Below are 21,842 nucleotides of genomic sequence, written 5' to 3' on the forward strand. Positions count from 1 at the left end.
CAGGCAAGAGAGTGCTACAATGAAACAGAAAGAAAAATTCTATTTCCTTCACTAAAGAGAAAGTAATTGTAAAAAATTCCTCTTCATTGTGGGTTCTGTTCCATACTGTTGGATCAGGAGTAACCTTCTGTGAAGGCCCAGAACAATGCCAGCTGAGCTCCTGGCAGCCTCCTGGCCTAGAGCTGGGGAGCTGGCATCTTTTTAAAAATCATTTACTCCCTCCTAAGAGGCCTACTTCTCTGGAAGAAGTGTTTGGGGCTCCTTTCCCAGCTGGGAAGACTTGGCCCATCTGGTAGAGAGCAAAAACGCCTTGCATCTTTAAGGTGTTCTGCTGTGACCACCGCCAGTCCAGCTTCCCCAAGTGTCACTAGCTTTTAAGCCCAGGCCTGCAAACAGTGTGCCCAGGAGCGTGCACGCTGCCAGGTCCCCTTTGCTCGGCTCTGCTCTGCATCCCGAAGGGTAGAAACGGGACACTTAAGCATAGCCGCTTTTGAGCTGGAGGCACTTGAAAAAGGGCAGAGGCAGGAAGAGGCCTTCTCTGGCATAAAGGAGTTCTCTAAAAGGAACTCAGCTGTAGATACCCCCTCCCCAGCAGGATTTCCACCAGTCAGGGAAAACTGTTGACTCCAGTCACAGGAGCAGAGAGGAAAAGGTGATACCACACCGACAAGCACTGTCAAACTCTCATATCTGCTGTCTATTCTATTATCTCAAGGGCCTACTTATCTTTTTAAAAATCATTTACTCTCTCCTCAGAGGCCTCCATCTCCCCTGCCACCCCTTGCCCTATTAAACAGCATTTAATCCTGAATTCTAAGCCATCTGAGAGAGCTTCTCCCTTTTCCCTGGGCACGTCCTATGATGGTTCTGTTGGAATTTCTGTTTGTCTTGCTTATATATTATTCTGCTTTTATTGTAGTAGGTTCTAGCTAAGAACTACAAAGAGGTGAAATTATTTTTCTTTCCTTACAACCCTCTCCTGACTTCTCTATCTTCTGCATGCTGGTAGAGCAAATGGGTGCAGGCAGGCAAAGGCTGAGCTTTCTTTGGGCTTTCTCTGGCATTCGCAGCCCCCCCACTCCCCGCTCCCCGCCCCCCCTTCCTTTGTAGCAGTCTTTCAGCGCTGAGGGATGTGGCCCTTATATCCTGGCCTCTAGGCGCAGGTGTGCACACTTACGCAAGAGTGCACGCCCCTACTCAGGTGTCCACTATCAGGCACCTGTGCCAACACCTACACTCCCAAGCGCCTTTTGTGTTCACAGGATCAAGGCGAGTAGTGCAAAAAGCCTGATTAATGCATATACCCTACATCACCAGTCACCCAGTTTCCAAAACTGTTCCTACTTCACTTCCCACATGATCAAGTCTCTGACGTCTACCCCAAATGCTGTGGCTACGTTAGAGTAGTCTATGTACATTTAATTAATATTTGTTGAGATTCCTGGGTCTGTGCTACTTTATACATCTTTGTATTTAGGTTTACCGCAACCTGTCTTCTTCTAATAACCAGGAGGAGGGAATGGAATTCTTTTATCTGAATGCAGCAATGGTAATAACTACCTTTCTAAAGATCTCTTGAATTCCAGGGATATTTGGTAAAATATAAACTCCAACATATATGCCTGCAGCATGTAGACTGGATGTAGAACAGAACCTTTTGAAAAGTGGCCGAGTCATTTGTGACTCAGAAATAAAATAGCGGTGCCCCTCGCCATGAATCAAGCTTCACATCAAAAGAGCTAAAATGCCTGTCTGCGAAAATGGACAACTGCACTTAATTTGCCAGTGAGCTAATTAGGCAAAGCCGCTTTCTTTCTATTTCTTTTGTCAGAGGTAACAGTATCTGTTCATGTTAATATTTCTTAGTCTGTTTTGTATTGGAACCCTATAATGATTTCAATCACAGCTAATGAATATTCCACCACACTGTCTGAAAGTGCTTTTCTATGATATGTATAGATTTAACATAAGGACTAATTCCTGACCCAAAGTCCTAGAATTCCTCAAAAAGGATGGTTATTAAATCCTGTAAAGTGTATAATTCCCACACCACCACAATTTCAGCTGAAAAATCTGTTTCAAGAAACATGATTTTGTTTAATATAACTTCCCACCTTTGCTAATTCTTAGTTTTGTTTCTTTCCATGGAGATCACTATTCAAGAAAAGTCTCTTTTTCAGTTTCTAAATATATAAAAACATGATGTACCATCACCCCCTTTCAAAAAAAAAAAGAAATAAAAACTACCTATGGAAAAGGAACAAAATTTTATCTGTGGATGTTAACCGTCATAGCACAAGGGACCATTGTGGTATTAACATTCTTTACATTTTTACTTCATTTTACATGCTCGTTTAAGAAAACTGAAAAATAGAAAGCAAGATAAAACTCATTTCAAAAATAAAAAAAGGGCAGAATTTCTCTCTTATCCCAAATAGACTCAATCCCTCTCACTGAACGGGTGAAGGAGGGATAGAGAGAAGTAGAGAGAAGGCAGGCAAGAAGTCTCAGTGGAAGCTGTTATGTGGCAGGTGTGTCTGCCAGTCAGACGTCCCTCTGCTGCATGTCTCTCCCTCAGCAGTGAACACTGAGCTGTGGTGATGAAAAACCTTATCTCACCGGCTGGGATCCACAGTGTTCTCCATAAAGAAAAAGCCTGGAAAATGGCACTGTCTTGTCAGGGTCTTGAGAAAACCTCTTGGTAAAGAGGAAAAGAAATGCAGACTAAATGCTTATCTTGGAAAGACTGAACCACACAGGCCAGTTAAGAGATTTTCTGGAACGATCTGAGAAATACGTATCTTGTACATGGATCTTCACCAAACCTCTAGAAACATGCCAGCAATAACCCATTTTGTAGCAGAGTACAACTGAAAAAACTCAACCACCTTCAAAGCTAGAAGATGTGGCAATGAGATTTAGATCCTATTTAACCTCTATACCCCATGCTTTCGAACCAAGTGGTTAATAAACCTTGGAAAATGTGACTTTTGTCAGGCTGTGTCCTACTAAGAATCAAATGTTTATAGTCACTGGAAGAAAAATGTAATGTACATATAAGAAATTCATTATACTGACTTCAGGTACAGCCTTTTATAGGATTTGTAGCTGTCTTGGCAGACAAATTGCCCCAAATGACTCATTAGTTTCACGTGGTACCAGTCTAATAAATAGAAATAAGCTCCAAGATCCATCCTGAAATTGTGACCTAGGCTATTTCACTTTTTAAGACTATAATATACTTTATAGTTTATACTTATAAGAATAAATTTCTTACTTTCCCAGTGAAAATGGATTATACTATAAATTTAAAAAGCACACAGAAATGATGCACACTCTGGGGTTGTGTAGATAAAAAATTCACCAATTTTCTTTTTTACATTTATGTGAAAATTAACAATTCCTATTCTTGAGTGGGTTACCGAACATGTGGATTGGTAGCCTTCATTTGTCGAAAAGATGCAGAAATCTTTTCAGATTTCAAGCTGAAAGCAGAATCAACTGCTTGTCTTCCAGTTCTTATTGTGGGTCTCTTATTCCACAAAGAGAGCTGCAGTGAAAGGCAGGCTGGCATCCAGACATAACGGATGGAGGTAATCACGCTCGGAACTCAGAGGGCTATTAACACTAGACGCTATTTATGCGGGCTTCCTGGGGACTACACCCAACTGAAAAGGCCAGTTCTGTACTTTTTGTATTTATCAACCTGCTCTTCCTTCATGTCGACTGATTCACTCAGGCCTTGCGGTGGCCCTGGGGAAACATCTAACGCAGAGAAAAACCTCAGGGAGAAAAGGAAATAGGAAGAGACGATTTCATCTCCAAAGAGCGAGCTATAGACACCTATTTAGAATGACACGTTCACAAACGAGGCAAGATTTGAAATACATGGGACCACGGGGACTTGCCTTAGTCACAAAGTCACAGGGACCTTGAGTTTCTCCATGTTGCATGATATTTACCCTTCTCACAATTTTAAAACAGATTCTGGAACTTACTTCTGTTTATTAGATCCTGGCAGAGTCAAGAAAGGAGTAATTTTGAGCAATTTGTCAGCTAAGACAGAAACAAAACCCATAAGGATCTACGTGAGCCTCTTCGACTACCATCTCATGGTAGCCTTTGCAGGTAGATGTTCGTGCCCTCTCATTGTGTTCTTTTAATACCCCAGCATAATCACAAAACTGGGTGTGGGGAGAAGGAGCAAGCTGTGTGAATTTCCACTGGGTAGTGCTTTGTATAAGTCTCAAGCGGGGGCGGGAGGCACTTCCCTAGAAAAACCATTTGATGAGAAGAAAAAGGGTAAGTCGCAAAGTCTTGTTTGTACAAGTTTTGATTAGTGGGGGAGATTATATTATTTCTACAACAGAAGGACACTGAGAACTTACTACATTTCTTTTAAGACCTGTAAAACAATACACCCAACTCTTGATTTTTGTCTTTGTCTCGTGTTTAATGTAAAGAGCTGGCAAATCTGAGTAGTCATTTAACACACTGCTGGTAGAACAGGGAGCGGAAGACTGTGCAATGATTATGAAGCACTGCTCCGTGGCTGGGATGGTCCTCAATGTCAACTCCTCCACTGGTCACTCCTTCATGATCACTGCCTGTTCATGACTAGAAAAAGCACCATTTCATTTCTGTGTAATGCACCATGTCAGGAACTCTCAAGGCACCCAGAATGTTCACCTGCCGTTTCAGCCACACAGGGTGAAAACAGCCCTTCCATCCTTCACTGGTGCTTGGATCAACAGTCTCTGTGTGAATGACCTCAAAAACCAAGTTTGCCTGTTGTTCCTGAATCTACACTGTGACACAGATCCAGTTCTAGGACCTGTTTCACCCAATACGGACTTTTCCTGTCCTTGCCTATGAGAGTACAGAGAGTGCCCCAACACCAGATTCCCCCAGGTAACACAGGGTACCATCAGTTAGCGTTCGTCCAATCACAACTGTACCATAAGAAATGAAAAAAGGCCTTGTGTTTTCATTCAGTTTAAAAAGCACGAGGCTGGCACCAGAGGATGTCGCTGGCATTAACAGCAGTTGGACAGATGCCATGTGTGCCCAAGAACATCAAGTAATATCACTGCCTGCTGAAGCCAAAGAATAATAATAACCCTCTAAACAGACATTTAACAAAACAACTCCCTACTGTATTTATCTTCACATGCCTTGAATCTTCATCCTAATCCCGGTCCCCACTGAGATATTTGGTTTTATTGTGAAATGAGAAGAACATTCAGGTGGCGACAGCATGGCTAGTGAAGGCGGTTGCCTATCATTAGCTACAAGCTTCAGTTCTTAATTTTCCCATTTCCTACTAAGGACTGAGTTGAACGCTACCAGGAAAAACAGTCAAAATAGCAAAGCCCTCAGTTTTCTTGACTTCAGGGTAATTGTTTTTCTGGTCTTAAAGATACAAAAATGTCATCTCAAATGTGAAGCCAGTGGGTTTAAAAATATTTTCTTACTGCTCTGATATGAAAAGAAAAGGCTGTTCTTTTGGTATGTAAAAAATTGGGAAGGAAATCTCTGTGTCCACTGGTGGGATAGGAGGGTCCCAGGGGGAAGGGCTGCGAGTTTCAAGGGGTGCTGCAGAGGGCGGGGGCTTCTGTCCTTCCCGGTGAGCTGCAGCAGAATCTGCAGAAGGTCAGATGCATGTTCCTCTCGTCCTCCTTGGGCCCGGGCTTTCTCACCACTGTTGTCACTGTGGGCCAACTAACTCTTTGGAATGCATAGGGTGCGTGGGTAGCTGACTTCATAGTTAGGGTATTTAGCAGGGTCTCTGCCCTTTACCTACTAGATGCCAGCAGCAGTCCATTCCTGCAGCTGTGACAATCGATCATACCCGAGACACTGTCTCCTGGGCAGTGAAGTCATTCGACAGAGAACACTGCTCTAGCCCCAGACTCAACACAGCCTCTGCACTACTCACATCAGGGGTTTTCAACCACAGGTGCACATTAGAATCACCTGGAGTTTTCAAAGAAAACAATCGCCATTTTGCTAGTTCTCTTCAAACTAGTGACATCAGCATTGCTGGCTGGCACTCTGGCAAGGGTCTGCCACAAAGCTCCATGAATGTCTAATCGCAGTGTGTCCAGGGAGACTTTGGTATGAAGCGAAGCAAATATACTGCGCATCTTTTTCAGTCAGGTTATCACAAAAAGAATAAAAACCCGAAGAAGACAGGAAAACCAGGCTTTTCAGTACTGTGTGAAGTGTCAGCTCTTACACAAAAGCAACCAAAAGTTTGGGGGAAGGGAGAAGACAAACCCAAGTGGAAAGAAACTCTGAGATAAAAGTGCAAAGAAGTGTTCTCATCTGGCCTCACATGGGAGCTCCAAGGTTCTGGCCATGTCCTATCACTGAGCACCCGAGGAGCAGCAAATTTGGAGGACAGGCCAGGGTGCTGCCTCGGCTGTCTGAAATGCAACAGCCACACCAGTAATTTCCCCTTTGGGAGGCCCTCTCAAGTAGGCACCCCAGGAAAATGACACACTTTGCAAATGTCACAGCAGGGAGGTGTGGTCTGGGTGGGGCGGGTGCTGCCGACCACCCCGGGCTGGGTGCGGTTTCCTTGGCTCCCACTGGGTTTCAGTAGCAGGGAGAGACCCCCCCTTGGGAGTAGATGTTGAGGGGTGCTGACAGAAGACAGACTTATCGCTGAATAGCTTTTTCTTCAGTTTGGGATTCTCACTTTTGGTGTTACTCTTGTAGCTGGTGGAAAGTCCTCAGACTCTGCTACCATTTGTCAATATGCTATCTGGAAGGAGGATACATGGTCATCTAAGGAAAGAATAAGTCTAACAGTTCAAAAGACGAAAAGGAGAGGGATACCCCCTACCAAGCTTCTACCCTGCAGTGATGGTGCTTGGTGGGAGGAGCAGGCGAGAAAGCTGGCCCAGGAAAGGGAAGTGGCAAAGCTGAGGGTCGGAGAGCTGGAACACCTGGCCCACTTCCAATTTCCTGGCGTTGCTTCAGGAAAAAATAAACAAGCGGTATAGGAACGTTTCTGGTCTTCCACGGAAAGCGGGCTCTCACTGATTTCCTGTCTTATGTGAATGCAAAACAGTCTAAAAATATTGCCCTTCTAGGCCTGTTTTCTGCAACTCTTCCTGGCCCCCGGCACGCACTCTACCCTCTGGCCCGTTACCATCCGTTTTTTCAAGGAGTGCTTTTAATTAGATGCTAAATTGACAACAGCACCTAACAATCTTTACAGTTCTATTTTGGAGTACTTTCTCCCTTAGCATATGGCAGAACGATCGAGTATTACTCTCCTTCCTCAATGTTTTTCGGATTTAATGTTTTATTGCTCATTTTAAGTCTTCATCATCAACTTGGACACGCATACAGAGAGATTTGTGATGAGAAGCTAGACGACTTTGCACACAAAGCAATTAAATGTGGCAGCTATGATTCCAAAGGATGAATATTTTCCAGTTGTGGTAGGGGGCCAATCATATAGAAAAGCAACCAGCTGTTTCATGTTAGTTCCTGATGTGACTTTTCATAAGATGCTCATGTTGCAAAATTTATTTTCTGTTAAGACACATTGTGAGAACATTGTGTCATCTTTGTTCCTCTTTCAAACCTCATTCTTTCTGGGAAAATGAGCATGATCTGTGAAATGTGAATGGTCATTTAGTCCCACGGAACTGTGTCCTGATCAAATGCCAACTTTGAGCTTACAATTTAGTGGCTTAATGGTTGTCTTCAATAACTGTACTGAACAAAGCATTCTTCACACCAGACTGAGAAGCAGCAGCGTTAGTTCATGTTACTTGGTTACATGCTCACAGGTTCTGAGGCTTTGCAAACCAGTGTTCTCTCCCAGCCTCATAAAATCATCCTTCTCATCAATTCTGGCAATTATTCTGGGTGAATTTAGTCAGGCAGATTTCAACTCCTCAAGCTGGCTCTCTGGTCACAAAGTGAACATTAAGAATTTCTTATCTTGAGAGTTTCTCTTCGTTATTCATCTTTTTTTTTATTCATACAGAATTGGGGCACAGGCCAAAGATGCGGAGGGTGAGAGGATTCACCAGGGACAGAGTGGGGAGCAGAACAGGCAGATGGACGAAGTACACTGCTGAGGGGAGCAGCGGGCGGGAAAGGAGAGGTCTGCAGTGCCATGTGGATCTCCTCCCGGGCAGGCGGGGATTGAACTCATGCGGAAGTGGCTTCAGCTTCTTAGTGCTGTGCTTTAACCCACTGTGCCACCAGGGAGGGCCCTATTCATCTTTTTTAAAAAAGATTTATTTATTCACGCATATAGAACTGGGGTACAGATCAGAGGTGTAGGGCAGTGAGAGGCTTCACCAGAGACAGAGTGGGGAGCAGAACAGTTCTACTGATGAGGTACACTGCTGAGGGGAGCAGCAGGCAGGTCAGGAGGGGTCTGCTGCGCCATGTGTGTCACCTCGGGGGCAGGGATCGAACTAAAGCAGCTGTGGCCAGCTTGCAGTACTGCACTTTAACCCGCTGTGATTCGATTTATCTATCTAATCCCTGCTGAGGGCTTAAGGGAGGGAAGTGGGTGACCTAAAGGGAGAAGTGGACTGTCTGTGGCATTCAGTTGACAGTGATGAGTTAACATTTGTCTCTGAACCAACACTGCTTTTGGAAATGTGCAGAGGACTTGACCACCTGTCCAGCTGCCCCACACCCTTCACATCTATCTGGCTCCTGCGGTGTGAGCCTCAGGTCTCACTGTGTTAAAAGAGTAGTGCTGCCTTGAAAATTCTCTCTAGAGTTTGTCGTTTTAGCACCAGTAGAAAAGTTCCACTTTAAAAAAAAAAAATTGAAGCTGGCTTTTAAAATTTTGAGACTTGTTATTTTTCAAGAGCACCACAATCCCTAAAATACACCTCTTTCTCTCCCTCAGAAAACAAGAGGAAGGCTTTAGTCAAGTGCATCACCACATTGGCTGGGTTGCAGGCTTATTTGGAACAGAGGCAGTTTTTCTGTTTGGCAGAAACACATGTAAATGGCTGATAAAAAAAATACTTTGGTTTTATTTTTAAGTTAACATTTATGTAATTATTTTTATTAAGGGTTAGATCTGAAAACAAGTGCTGGTGTTTAGTGATACAATACTGAACCTGTTTGGTCTAATTTTTTTCTTCATCAGCGTGGAGTAAAAGCCCCATTTTGTCAGGCAGGTGACCTCTGAACAGCAGTAGCCCCTGGCTGAGCTCATTTCTGAGTGATCCTTCCCTTCAGTTAAAACAATCTGAATCCCAAGCAGAGAACAGATACACAGCTTCCCTGAGTGCTGACTCTCCTAGCCCCGTGCTTTCAGTCCTTGAGGAGTACAACACTCGAAGACTTTGTTATAAGTCTCCAGATGTCTCATGACCCATGTGATGTTCATTTTACTAAGGAAATACCATAAAAACATAAAAGCACTCAAAGCAGCTGCAGGAAAGAGGTAATTTGAGGTCACTGCTACCCTTTGTCAATTAGTGTGAGTCACTCAGATGGAAGGTATCATACAGAGGCCTCAGAGGAAGAGTTTATTCTAAAAGGCCACACAAAGGATACGAATGGTCTTTCTGAGCAGCTAACAAACGCTGCCAGACACAGGCTGGTAAACTACACCCCCCGGAGCCACGTCTGGCCTATTGCTGCTTTGCACGATCTCTCGCTGCTCCCCGCCACAGAGCTCAGCTGACTACATGTAGTGAGAGCCAAGGAACCACACTTAGAGGACTCACAGCCTGTAAAATGTAAGATATTTACTAGCTGGCTCTTTGCAGATAAAGTCTGCTGACTCTGGCTCTGGAGAACAGGCCTGTAAGTTAAGTCACCTGCCAGGGTGACTTATGGATAGATTAGAAAAGTCATTTAGCTATAAAAATTGAAAAACCACTAATAAAAATAAGGCCTTTAACTCGGGTAGCATCTTTATCTTCTCTCAGTACTTTCAAATATCTCCTTAAAATGAGCTTTAGGCAATGAGGTAGGCCTTGACCTAATCAAACATCAGAGAATTAAGTAGAGATACTGTGGCTGGATGGAGGTAAATGACACCTCACTGAACGACAGCTGTAGGAGACATTGTCTTGCAAATTCCTGGGGGTTTATACACCTGTAGGGTCTCACATGTGGCAGCTGGTTTAAAATTCAAGACCATTAGATCAGCTTGCTAGTAAACATAATCCTTAGTCTTCCATGACTATAATCAGCAAGAAAGAGCAGTAGTGTCAAAGAAAGGACTTGGAATAGGAAAAATATGCAGAAAATGTAATCAAATTCTAGAATCGTGGGAGATGAATGAAACTGATGGAACACGTTCCTGAACCTCTATAGTGTGGGTATGTACTTTGTCTATATTTTTCCTCTTCAATACCCTGACTTTTCTCTGGGGACTTTGGTTCTTCAACTCTCATTCTGTGGGGGTCAAGTGAGGTTCACCCTCAGCTACGTTTGGTGACAGACACATGACTCTGGCCTGGCGAGTGGGGAGGTTCTGTCCTATTAGCCACAGTGACTGGTTTAGGATCAACCCAGCCAATGGGAATTAGCCTGTGGACTTTTGTTGGAAGGAAGCTAGACAGAGCCCTACCTCTCAGATCACAGGGCTAAGGATTATATGGACTTGGCGCTGCCATGGAGTCATCTTTGCTGTGATATGGCAAAGCTGTGCCTAGGAATGAAGCCAAGACTAAAAATTACCAAGCGATTGCAGGAGAGGAATAAGGGAGAAAGAGAAGTAGTCAAAGAGAGACAAACTGAACCCTGGTTACATAATTAGGACTCAAGACTGAACTTGCCTAAAGGATCTCTGGAATGTTCACGTGTATCAGCCAATACATTCTCTTTTGTCACTAACTAGTGTGACTTGCACTTGAAACAAAACGGAGCTGACTGATACACTTTCTGCTGATAATAACTTGACAGGTATTTCCTTCCAATTGTGCACATGAGCCAATGTCATATTCAAAGAAACATCCTCCCTCAAAATCAGCTATAAGGCAAGGCAAACCCCAAACCACACCAGTGAACCATTTCTTAACATCAGCCTTAGATCCTGAAGAACGGGATCTGATGACTGCATTTAACGCTGTCTCTGAGCTTTGTTAAGGACACTTTTTTTCTTTTATAACGATAAGACTGGAAAATGCTTTTTCTTAGCCTTTCAGGGTTTTGTCAAAAATGCCATTTCTAAGGGTTTTGTTCTTTGTTGAACATGTTTTCTGGATCACTCACACACTCTGGGTCAACTTTAAACACCAATGAATTATGTCTATCAGATTTCTTTTTATTCAAATGCTGAAGGTTCTATTTATTCCCAAGATACATGCCTCTGCCTGCCTGCAGAGCTGAAAAAAAAAAGCCCACTGAACAGTCATCCTGTGATGTTTACGTATTAAATAAACAATGTTTTCCATCTGAAGCTTTTACCTGCAGGAACAGTTCAAGCACCACACGTTTCCAGTTTCCAGGTTGAATTACTCACCAGTTGTGTAATTCAGCGAAGGCAGCTTTGATCTTCTTCACTGAACTATCTACTTCTTCCTTGATCATCACACGGTACCTTGTGAGAGATACAGTGCAGCGCTGCAAATCCTTCACTGACTTCTCAATATTGGGTCCTAAAATTAATGTTAAGAAAAAAAAAAAGTTAGATGAAGAACTTTTTTCCCTTTTTATTTGTGAGTTAAATAACCACAAGCACTCACTCTGCACCAATCCTCCCCCCCTCCCACAAGATTTATCTTTCATATTTCAGTGGGAAAAAAAAAAGAAGTTGTGTCAAGAGAATAAACCAGAGCTTTAAAATCTAGATGGGTGGGGTGGGCTGGGCAAGTCCTAACAGGACTGGGCTCTAAGGCCAGGCCACTTTGGGTGCACGTGTCTTCCTTGCTTGTTGGAAAGAGGCTCTGGCTATTACACTCTAGCATGAGCTTCAGGTTCTTAGAATTTAATACGCCTGAGACCCTCGGCGCTGCTGGCTTTCTCTGTAAACACCACTCCGAGTGGTTAAAACCCAGCAGGGTTTTTGGAAGAGGAAAGTGACATGGAGATTGGGAGATGTACAAACAGGCTAGTTTTGGACAGACCACCAATGGCAGGTATGCTGGCTCCGACCTATCAGCCCTGAGGCAGCCTGCAATGGCAGCAGTAGCACTTAAGGCTGCTCTGTGGCCTCCAGGCCGGCCTGATTTCCTGAAACCCTCACCAGGGTTTACAGAGAGTGCAGAGCAAATAGGCAAACTTGTTGTGACCCAACAAGTTGTGTTTTTCACAAGAAAGAAATCTCCCTCAAGAAAAGCGAGAAAGCATATCCACCAAAGCCAAGGAATTCAGATACAACTAAGACTGAATGAGAAGAATATTATTTAATCTGGGGATCAGAAAGGAAGTGATGGAGTTCCTTTCATATTTAACATCAGTTTTGCATAAAGCTTATCAAAGCTTGAAAAATAATAAAACGGTAGTGTGTCAAGTAGGAACCCTCTTTCAGCGTTAAGGTGTCTGACAGTTCTAACACAGAACTGAATTTACATGAGGAAGATTGCATCTGAAGAAGACATAGCAGCCTCCAGACTCATCTTCATTCAAAGCAGTGATGAAACTGGGTGTCAGGGAAACATTCATCATGCACATTTTTCAAAAGAGCTCCTGTATTAATGCTTGCTTTACAAGATATTAGGGCAGAAAGTATTTGTGGTAAAAATCTATCCAGGCCTACAAAGGAGAATGACACCAAGGGGAGGAGAGAGCAGGTGTAATCCCACTAACCATTCAGGCCCTTGCATCATTCAGGGAGGACTCACATCTGCCTTTCCATCGATGTGGTCTCAAAAAGAAAGGCAGTTGCATGGGTATCTTTTATCATTGAAAAGCATCTTTTGGAAAGTTCTGTCATCTGGCACTTATCTCTGTGCAAAATATGTCGAATCATTTGTGCAAAAGAAATCACTTTACCTCTTTTCTTTGCCAACTCATCTGGCTTTATTTCAAGATGAGCTGCAGGGGCATTGGACTTAACAGGAGATGTTTTTGCCTTAGACTTGCTTGGGTTACAAGGCGGCTCAGCTGACCACTGTAGGCCATCTGACCTCTCTGGTGTTCCATGTAAAGCTTTGGGGTTCCCATCTAAGGATAGTTTCTGTTGCAGTAGTCTGTTGCCTTCTGTAAGAAAACACCAAATAATGACTGTGAAGTGATAAGCTAAAAACACTGGTGATAGTGATGGGGGATGCCAAGATTTCTGTTTTTGTTTCCATGTGGGCACTCATGCTTTTCATTGCAAACAGCTGAGAAGCTGTTTTCACAGAATCCCCAGAAGACTAGAGAATCTACTAGAAAGAACCTTGTACTTGGAGTCAGAAGACCTGGACGAGTGTTTGGACTCTGGTAATTACATGCAGAATGACCTCGGCAAGCCACTTAACGTCTGGAAGGCTTCATTTTCTTACCTCTAGCTGTTGAGGAAGGTTATTAAGCAGGCTTACGTGAAGTGAGTGGGGACTTTTTTCCCACTTGGTAAAGACTTAGCTATGTTTAAATATGTCTTTAAGTTGAGGCTCTCAATCTGTGATCTGCTACCTCCAAGTGCTACATTAGTGTCTTGTGGTATTTTATTCTGAATTAATGAAGGCAGAGAACTGACTGGAGATGGGCAAGAATGAAGTGACAACAGGTACTACAATCATTTTGTCTAATTTATGGAGGGATTAAATCAGGAAACATCATCATACTATCGCAGCTATATTTAAAATTCAGGTAGTCAGAGTCTCTCTGGAGCTTTAATAGATGTGGCCATTAATTAGTAGCATGTTTCTTTCAGCATCTTTTAAAGGCGGGTTCCTATTTAGTTATTGCTGAAGTGAATGAAATGGCACCTTAGTGGCCTGAAAAAGAAATGTATTGCCCTTAATATCTTATAACCAAGAGCTCTGGGTGTGAAGAAAGGGAAGCCAGAGTGCTTTTAAAGGCCAAGTTCCTGATGTTGGTGGTAGTGGAAAGAATGCAGGCTTGGACTGGGGAAACCCATGTTCTAATCTTACTTATGGATGACCTTGGAGGAATTTCTTTCTTTCTCTGACCCACTATACCTCATATTTAGAGAGTATAACATCATATATCTACCTGAAAGCTATCCTTTTTCTTTCAGATAGTCACTCTACCGCCCTTCTCTCCACTCCTATGATGTCTCATAAAGATTCTGTGCATCATACTTTAACATAAGGCTTCCATGTGTGTCCCTCACCTCTGTGTTGGAGAAGCTATGATTCCCTTGAAGGCAGATACTACAGTTCAGTTCATTTTTGAATTCCCAGTACTTATGTTTAGCTCAATAGCAATTTGTAGAATTGTGACTGAATGAAAGTACACTGAAAATGACTTCCTTGAAAAAGAAGCAAAGAACTTTCCTGTCATTGTCAAAAACATTTCAGAAACTACATTTGTAAAGTACGAAAGAGCATGGTCTGAGTCTGTCTATTTTTTTTTAAATTTGTTTTTATTTCATTTTTATTTTTTATATATCTATTTACATTGCTGTTCATTTGCCCAGTCAATTTAATTTTAGACATTAGCCCATTTACGATAAGTGTAAATTTGACTTTAGTTGATTCCATCATTCATAATCTATATAATCAAAGCATAACATACGTTCTACGGCTCAGGTAATGAGTCCTTTTACAATTTAAAGGGAAATTATAGTACACAATGAGATGTTCACCAAAGGTAGTGAACAGAGTGCATGAGTACTGAAAACAGCATTTTCTGAGTAATAACACAGATTAAATAGTGGTATGTAATTTCATCTTTGGTTACACTGCATGGAGCCTTGCTGCAGAGCTCTGGCTGTCAGATCTCAGTGTGCATGAGTTCTCCCCTGGTATTTATTGCAAATGCAAATGCTCAGATGCCACTTTCAGAGACTCCAACTTAGCGGCAGGCCCAGGTGGTTTTGTTGGGCTGCCGAGGAGAGGCAGCATCCACCTTGAGAGACTCCATTGTGAAGGCGAAATAATGACTTTTTTGATGCGTCTACAAGTGTTTTGTTAAAACAGTGATTAAATATAGGCTGGTCAAATCCATTCCCTCTCTAATCACAGTTGTGATTCAGCTTTGCTGAAATATAAATTGTGACTCTAAAATACTGATCTTATGTGTACAGGGTAGCAAATTAATCTTATTCTTGAAAACAAGTGGATCTGTATTATAGCCTAATGGAAATCATGACCTTAGAATAGAGAGACACATTTTTTCTGTTCAGTGAAAAAGGATTGTACAAGCATGCAAATGAGCATGAGCTCATTAACCTAGAGCTAAAAATATTTTGTTGTACATCAGAGAACTGATATGTGGACTATTGGTTCATTTCACCATTCATCTTCATACTGAACTTTTATTGAAAATGTGTGTAGCAGTATTTTCTATGGTCTTGAAAGTTGTCTCAATATTGGAAGATACCAAGAAGATCTAAAATTTTCAAATACCACTTGGTAGAGGGCCCACTGACTGTACAGATCTGTCTCCAAATACAGTAAAAAACTGGGTTTTGTTAAAAATGGAAGTTCATGGAATTATACAGCCATCACAGTAAAATTGGGTTCATTTTGACCACGAATCCTGATATTCAAGCAACAAAATAATGGGAGTTCTTTCCTGGATACTGTCACTTTCCCCCAGAACCACCAGCAGTTCTTTCTAGAATTTGCTTATGAACTTCAACAGATGGCACACATTTGCAGTTGACCCATTTTTTGTCCCTTTTTTGTCCACAAATAAGGTAGTCACTAGCCACATGTGGCTACTGAACATGTGAGATGTGGCTTGTCTCAACTGAGATGTGCCATAAGTATAAAATATATACTGAAGTTGGAAAACGTGCACAAAATTTAAAAATATTTCTTTGATAATATAAAAAATACTGACTACATGTAAAAATGATATTTTGGATATACTGTTAAATAGGCTCTATTAGCCAATTTAGTTCATTATTTTCTTTTACTATCAATACTAGAACATTTTAAATGATATCTTTTACATTATATTTTATTAATTTACATATATATTGTGTTCTACTGGAGCTCTGAGGAGTGTGAGATTGGTAGTCTACAATCTGTAATTGCTACTAATTTATATTTTAGGCTAAGAGTATATTGATTTTAGTGAAACCTTAAATATTATCTGCAATTTCTATGTGAAGAAAGTGGTGACAGAGTGATGAACATTTCATTCACTATTACATGCTTGGTGCCTAGCAGATAAATGCTCAATACTGACTAGAAGAATGAGGCCCTTCCAATTACAGGGAACCTAGTGTAATATGAGTCTCTGCATATTTATCTAATAGTCATCAAATTCTTGAACCAAAATTGCCACATTTTGGAAAGAAACATCTGGAAATAACCAATCTATTTAGATTTCAGTAAAAATTATACTTAAATGGAATCTTTGTCCATGTGTTGTTTTAACTTAACTATTATCTGATCCTCCCTTTGATTACAAATACTTATGGAATCCCAATACAGCCATCTATATAACTTCTTGAGAATTTGTACTTAGAGACCTTGCTAATTTCCTCATTAATTTTGGGTTTTGTTTGTTTATTTGTTGGGTTTTCCACATACGCATCAGTGGCATTTGTAAATGAAGCTGAACTTTTTCCTTTACAAGCCTTTCTTGCCTTTTTGATCTGGTTGGGATCTTCCTTGTGGGATCTTCCTTGTGGTTTCCTTGACACATTAGATACATATGGAGCACCCACTGTGTGCTAGCTCTGACTTATTATAAAGATAAATGGAACAGTCTCTTTGCCTTTACCTACCAGTATGTAAAATGTGAAAAAGTAAGGAGAGACAGCAAAAAGACTACAACACAATAAATCTGAGTTGGTCTTTACCCACTGAGTTGTCTTGGCACCTTTGTTGAAAATTAATGGACTGTTTGTGAGTTTGTTTCTGGACTCTATTCCAACGAACTAGCTGTCTATCCTCCCCTCAATACCAAACTGTCTTGCTTACTGTTCCAACAGACCAAGTTTTAGTATCAGATAATTTACTTCGAACTTTGTCCTTTCCCCCCCAAGATTCTTTTTGCTGTCTTAATTTGCCATTTCAATACAAATTTAAGAGTCAGCTTCTCTATTCTACAAAAAAAAAAAAAAAAAAAAAATCTCATGGGATTTTGATTGGCTTTGTGTTAATGTCTTGTGCATCTTTAATTTATTCCTGGGTATTTTAGACTTTTTATCTTACTACATATAATATTTAGAAAATGTTCCAGTTCCAAATTGTTGGTTCCCAGAATTCAGCAGTAAAATAGATGTTTAAATGATACATCAAATTTGTACTCAGAGACTTTGTTAATTTCCTCATTAATTTTGGGTTTTGTTTGTTTGTTGGATTTTCCACATCACATCGGTGGCATGTGTAAATGAAGGTGAACTTTTTCCTTTCCAATCCTTCCTTACCTTTTTGATCTGGTTGGGAATCTTAGTACAATGCAGAGTTAACACTCCGCATTGTTTCTGATGTTCTGATGTTTCTTATTAGCTAGTTGGTTTTTCAGACTCAAGAATTCTCTTACATTTCTAGTTTGGTGAGAGTGTTTATTTTATAAAATAATTTTAATTTTTGTTTCACCTATTGAAATGATTACATTGTTCTCATTTATTTTGTTAATACAGTAAATTTTGTTGACTGTTTTTTCAATGTTAAATCATTGTTGAATTCCTGAGCTAAAACATGGTGGTCACGGTGCATTATAATTTTTACATATTACTTCATAAAATGAATTAAGATGTGTTCCCTTTTGATTTTCTGACACAGTATAATATTTTATTTCTCCTTGAAATGTTTGTTAGCATTCATCAGTGAAGCCATTTGAGCCTGGAGATTTTAATTATGAATTTCTTTGATAGGAATAGTGTTATTCAATTTTTTATTTTTTTCTTAGAAACACATTTTGACCAGTTGTGTTTTTCAAGGAAGTGATCTATTTCATGCAATTTACCTAGTTCATTTTTTGCAAAACATTTATAATACCTTGTTAATCTTTAAACGAGTGAAGGGTTAAGGCTAATTTTATTCCAGGTACTAACAATTGGGTTACTGTATTTTTATTAGGATACAACTAAAAATATTTTCTAACGTTCTTTGAATATTTTTTAAGCAGTAGATTTAGAAGATTAATTGCAAATTATGGGGAAACTTTCTAGAAAACTTCTGATCACAGTTAATTCTATTTTATTTAGAGAATTCAGTACAAAATTTAATGTTTAAAAATTGTTGAACCATATTTTATGGTTTAGTAATTGGCATGTTTTGGTGAAGAAGTCATGTTCTTTTGAAGTTGTTAGATGTAGATTCCTATAAATGTCAATCAAGTCAAGTCGATAGTATTGTTTGAATCTTCAACATTGTTACTGCATTTTAATCAACTTGTTGATTGTTTTTCAACCTTGCTAAGAAAATGGTGATAAAATCCACAGCTATTTTGAATTTGTCTCTTCTTTTCTATACCAATTATTGCTTCACAGACTTTGAAGTTGAGTTATAAAGAGCATATAAATTTAGGATTCTTATGTCTTCTAATACATTGATGTGCTTATTATTATGAATTGATCTGCATCATATCTGGTAATTCTTCCTGTATTGAAATCTTTGGTGCTAATACAAACATACTAAGCATAATAGATTACTGCTTGGGTACTGTAATTTACCCTGTCTGGATTTTGGTAAAGTTTTTGGAAACACGGGCTGCTATTTTCCACAAAATTTGGAAAAACTGTGGCATTATTTCATCATAGATCTGCCCCTTCGTTCCTCTTTTCCTCACTTTGAGATTCCAATTTCATGTATAGTGAGGTTGTTTGAAACTTTCCCTCAGGTCACTAAGGTTCTGTTTCATTTTTCTTTCACTCTTCTTCTCACTGTTCTTCAATTTCGATTATTTCTTTTGACCTGTCTCCAGGCTCACTGATTCATTCTTCTTTATTGTCCAAACTGCTGTCAAGTGCACACAACTTTGTCTTAAACATTTTTTCAGAGATTGTACTTCTTAGTTCAAAGATTTTCATTTCATTCGTTCTAATCCCGTCTGAAGTTTTCTTTCTCTTCACCAATTATATCCATTTTCCCTGCATATATTTTAACATAATTATAACCCTGATGAGCGAATTTCAACATCTGGGTTGCCTCTGGGTTGTCTGATGCTAGTGACTGGTCTTTTTCTTCAGATTCACTTACTTCTTCATAAGTAAGCATTGTGATACATTGAGAAAGAAATGTTAGATTGTATTTTCCTCTGACAAGTTTTGATTTTTGTTCTAATAGGTTATCAAAACACCTATTCCTACACTCCCCTTTTTACTGTCCCCCAGGTAAACATTAATAAGCTTATAGAATCGGCTGGAGGGGGGAAAAAGGGGAATAGGGGATAACAGCATTTCCTTAAGACACCTTCGTTTAATCCCCCTCCTCTACATTTCTTCTTAAGTTTGACCTCTGCCCAATCTGCTAATTCTTACTCATTTTCTGCCAGGCATCATCCTTCTCCCTACCGAAGTTCCCTTCCTCTGAATTATTTATACTATCGCTTCCCATTCTCTGCATCATCAGTTCATCTTTTTCCATTTACCTTCCCTCTTCTAGAAATTGATTTCCTCTTTCTTCATTATTGTGGATTTCTATATTTAAGATTTTTTTTTACTAAATAGGGCTTGTGATGAGAAAGATATAAATTCATTACTTTCTTTTTCTTAAAAAGTTATTGGTATATATTGCCAACTTATTTTCTAGGTCATTTGTTCCCATCTACACTCAGCTATAGTAAATGTAATTGTCATCTATCAATTATCTAGTTACCAAATCATAGTATCAACTTACATATTTGACTTGTCCTTGATTTATACAGTAAAATATGAATTTTTTTTTTAAAAATTAAAACATCAGAGAAAAATCTTCCCCTTGGGAGAAGTATAAAGACATACATTCAAAGATTTTCATAATACATATACAGCTATTTTCTATTCAGATTTGAAAATTTCTGAAAACTCTCTTTTCTCTTCTAATACAGTAATTTCAGTAAAGCATATCATCTGACAATAATTAACTTAGTACCAAAAAGTAGATCTAAAAAAATTGATAAAAAATTTTGTTATAAATTATGTCTACAATGCCTAATGTCTGTGTTACTTAAAGCATGGTACTATTCTCTTAAATGTAAACACGGTAACTTACAATGATACATTTGGTAGTCGTTTGTTTACTGATGTTAGCATTCTTAAATAGTCATAGAAAAAGAAAAAAAATGCAAATTAAGCACCTGAAAAATGTTCTCTCTCCCCTAATATCAGTTTTAGAAGTAAAAAAATTTAAGTTAGTACAATCTTTCTGGATAGGAATATATTCAATTCTACTTCTAAGAAAATATGCTAAGGAAATATTCATGGTTGTTTATGAAGCGATTTATAGACAAGAAATGTTCACTATAACAGTGCTTATAATATCAAAGAAATGGAAACAACACACATGGACAACCACTTGGAAATACATGCAAGAAACATAACAAACACATTAAAAAAATACAAAGCAGCCATTAAAACCATGTTTTAAAAAACTATAAAATTATATTGGTAGTATTAATAATGCTGTAATAAGTACAAAGCAGAATATAAAAAATCATTACTATAAGTGAACAGGTTTCATTTAAAACCTTATTATCTGTGAATGTAAAAAGTTTTAAAGGAAATTTAGCAATTATTGTTTCTGGGAGGTAGGGTTTTTTCCTCCCTTAACCCTTAATGCATTTTTTTTTTCAACTTTCTTCAATCAGTATCAATTGTTTTGGAACTTAGATAGCAACTAAACTTTTTAAAATTAGCCTACACTTCCCACATACGTATCACCAGTAATTCAATAGAGACCATAAAGAAGTCTTATTTCAGTACCTCTTATGGCCAGTTATTGTTCTAGGTGATCCAAGAAAAATGTTCTTGTCTGTATAAAACTTTTAATAGGAAGATGTATATAGCAAACCACCACACAAACAATGTAGGGCCACAGGTGGAGAGGCAAAAAAGTACATTCAAGGCAGAGACTACAACTGAGGCAGGACCAAGCACTTTGATCCAGTTATTGTGTCACTAGCTCTTGGCTCCAAACCTCACCTTCTTTGCCCTATTCTGTGATAATGGCGCTAGACCCGGTGAACAATTCACTTTTTCCAGGGAACAGAATGTTAGCTTTGTCAGTAACAGGCAATATTATGTGACCTGCAAGGCGGAACGGACGGAATACATTTATCTTCTAGGCTTTGGCCTTTCACAATAATTACTGTCCATCACTGGAAACAACAGCCCATAGATGCTCCCTTCACCCTCTTGCCTTGCTCCTTCGCTTTCCTCCCTTCATGGCAGTTCCAGTCTGTCTAGACCTCTGGCAATAGCTGCTCTCTTCTGCAGATTATCAATGTCCATGGCCTATGACAAGTGTTTTTGTTTTTCTTTTCTTGCTACTGAAAGGGTGCATATTACTGATGGCCAAAAAACCCTTATTTGATAAGTTAAGAACCTCAATCTTGAAACTGAAAACTTCCCCAGTCATAGTTCTTCTTTTCGCCCATCTTCCTAGAGGTAGTAGCTGCTCTTTTGCCATGTCTAGATCTCGACGAGTCCTCATTGTCCCTTTTGGTAATGGACCACCTCTTCCTGATTTAGTTAGTAACTTTCTCCAGCCAAGAGACAGTACAGCTTCTGTCTCCTGACCTGAACCTGACTGCTAGACACAGCCAGTATGAGGAGCTAAAGGAGACCGGGGTAGCTGCAGCAGAGAGAGCAAGAAGAATTCCAGGCAATGAAAGAGGAG

General features: G+C 39.9%; 1 protein-coding gene across 9 annotated transcripts in view; it reads right to left on the reverse strand.

Moving 5' to 3' along the window:
• SPATS2L (spermatogenesis associated, serine-rich 2-like) overlaps positions 1–21,842 on the reverse strand; it is a 157,457-nt gene that overhangs the window by 22,519 nt on the left and 113,096 nt on the right. For 8 of the 9 annotated variants that reach the window (XM_012727732.1, XM_012727727.1, XM_012727744.1 and 5 more), the window contains 2 exons: positions 12,943–13,149; positions 11,471–11,606 (listed from right to left, as the gene is read on the reverse strand). In XM_012727732.1, the coding sequence (XP_012583186.1) occupies positions 11,471–11,606; positions 12,943–13,149 (343 nt within the window). The remainder of the gene's footprint in view (positions 1–11,470; positions 11,607–12,942; positions 13,150–21,842) is intronic. The other variant, XM_012727752.1, reaches the window with a different exon arrangement.

Source organism: Condylura cristata, unplaced genomic scaffold (genome assembly GCF_000260355.1).
Source record: "Condylura cristata isolate star-nosed mole 26May11 unplaced genomic scaffold, ConCri1.0 scaffold00002, whole genome shotgun sequence".
Lineage (NCBI taxonomy): Eukaryota > Metazoa > Chordata > Mammalia > Eulipotyphla > Talpidae > Condylura > Condylura cristata.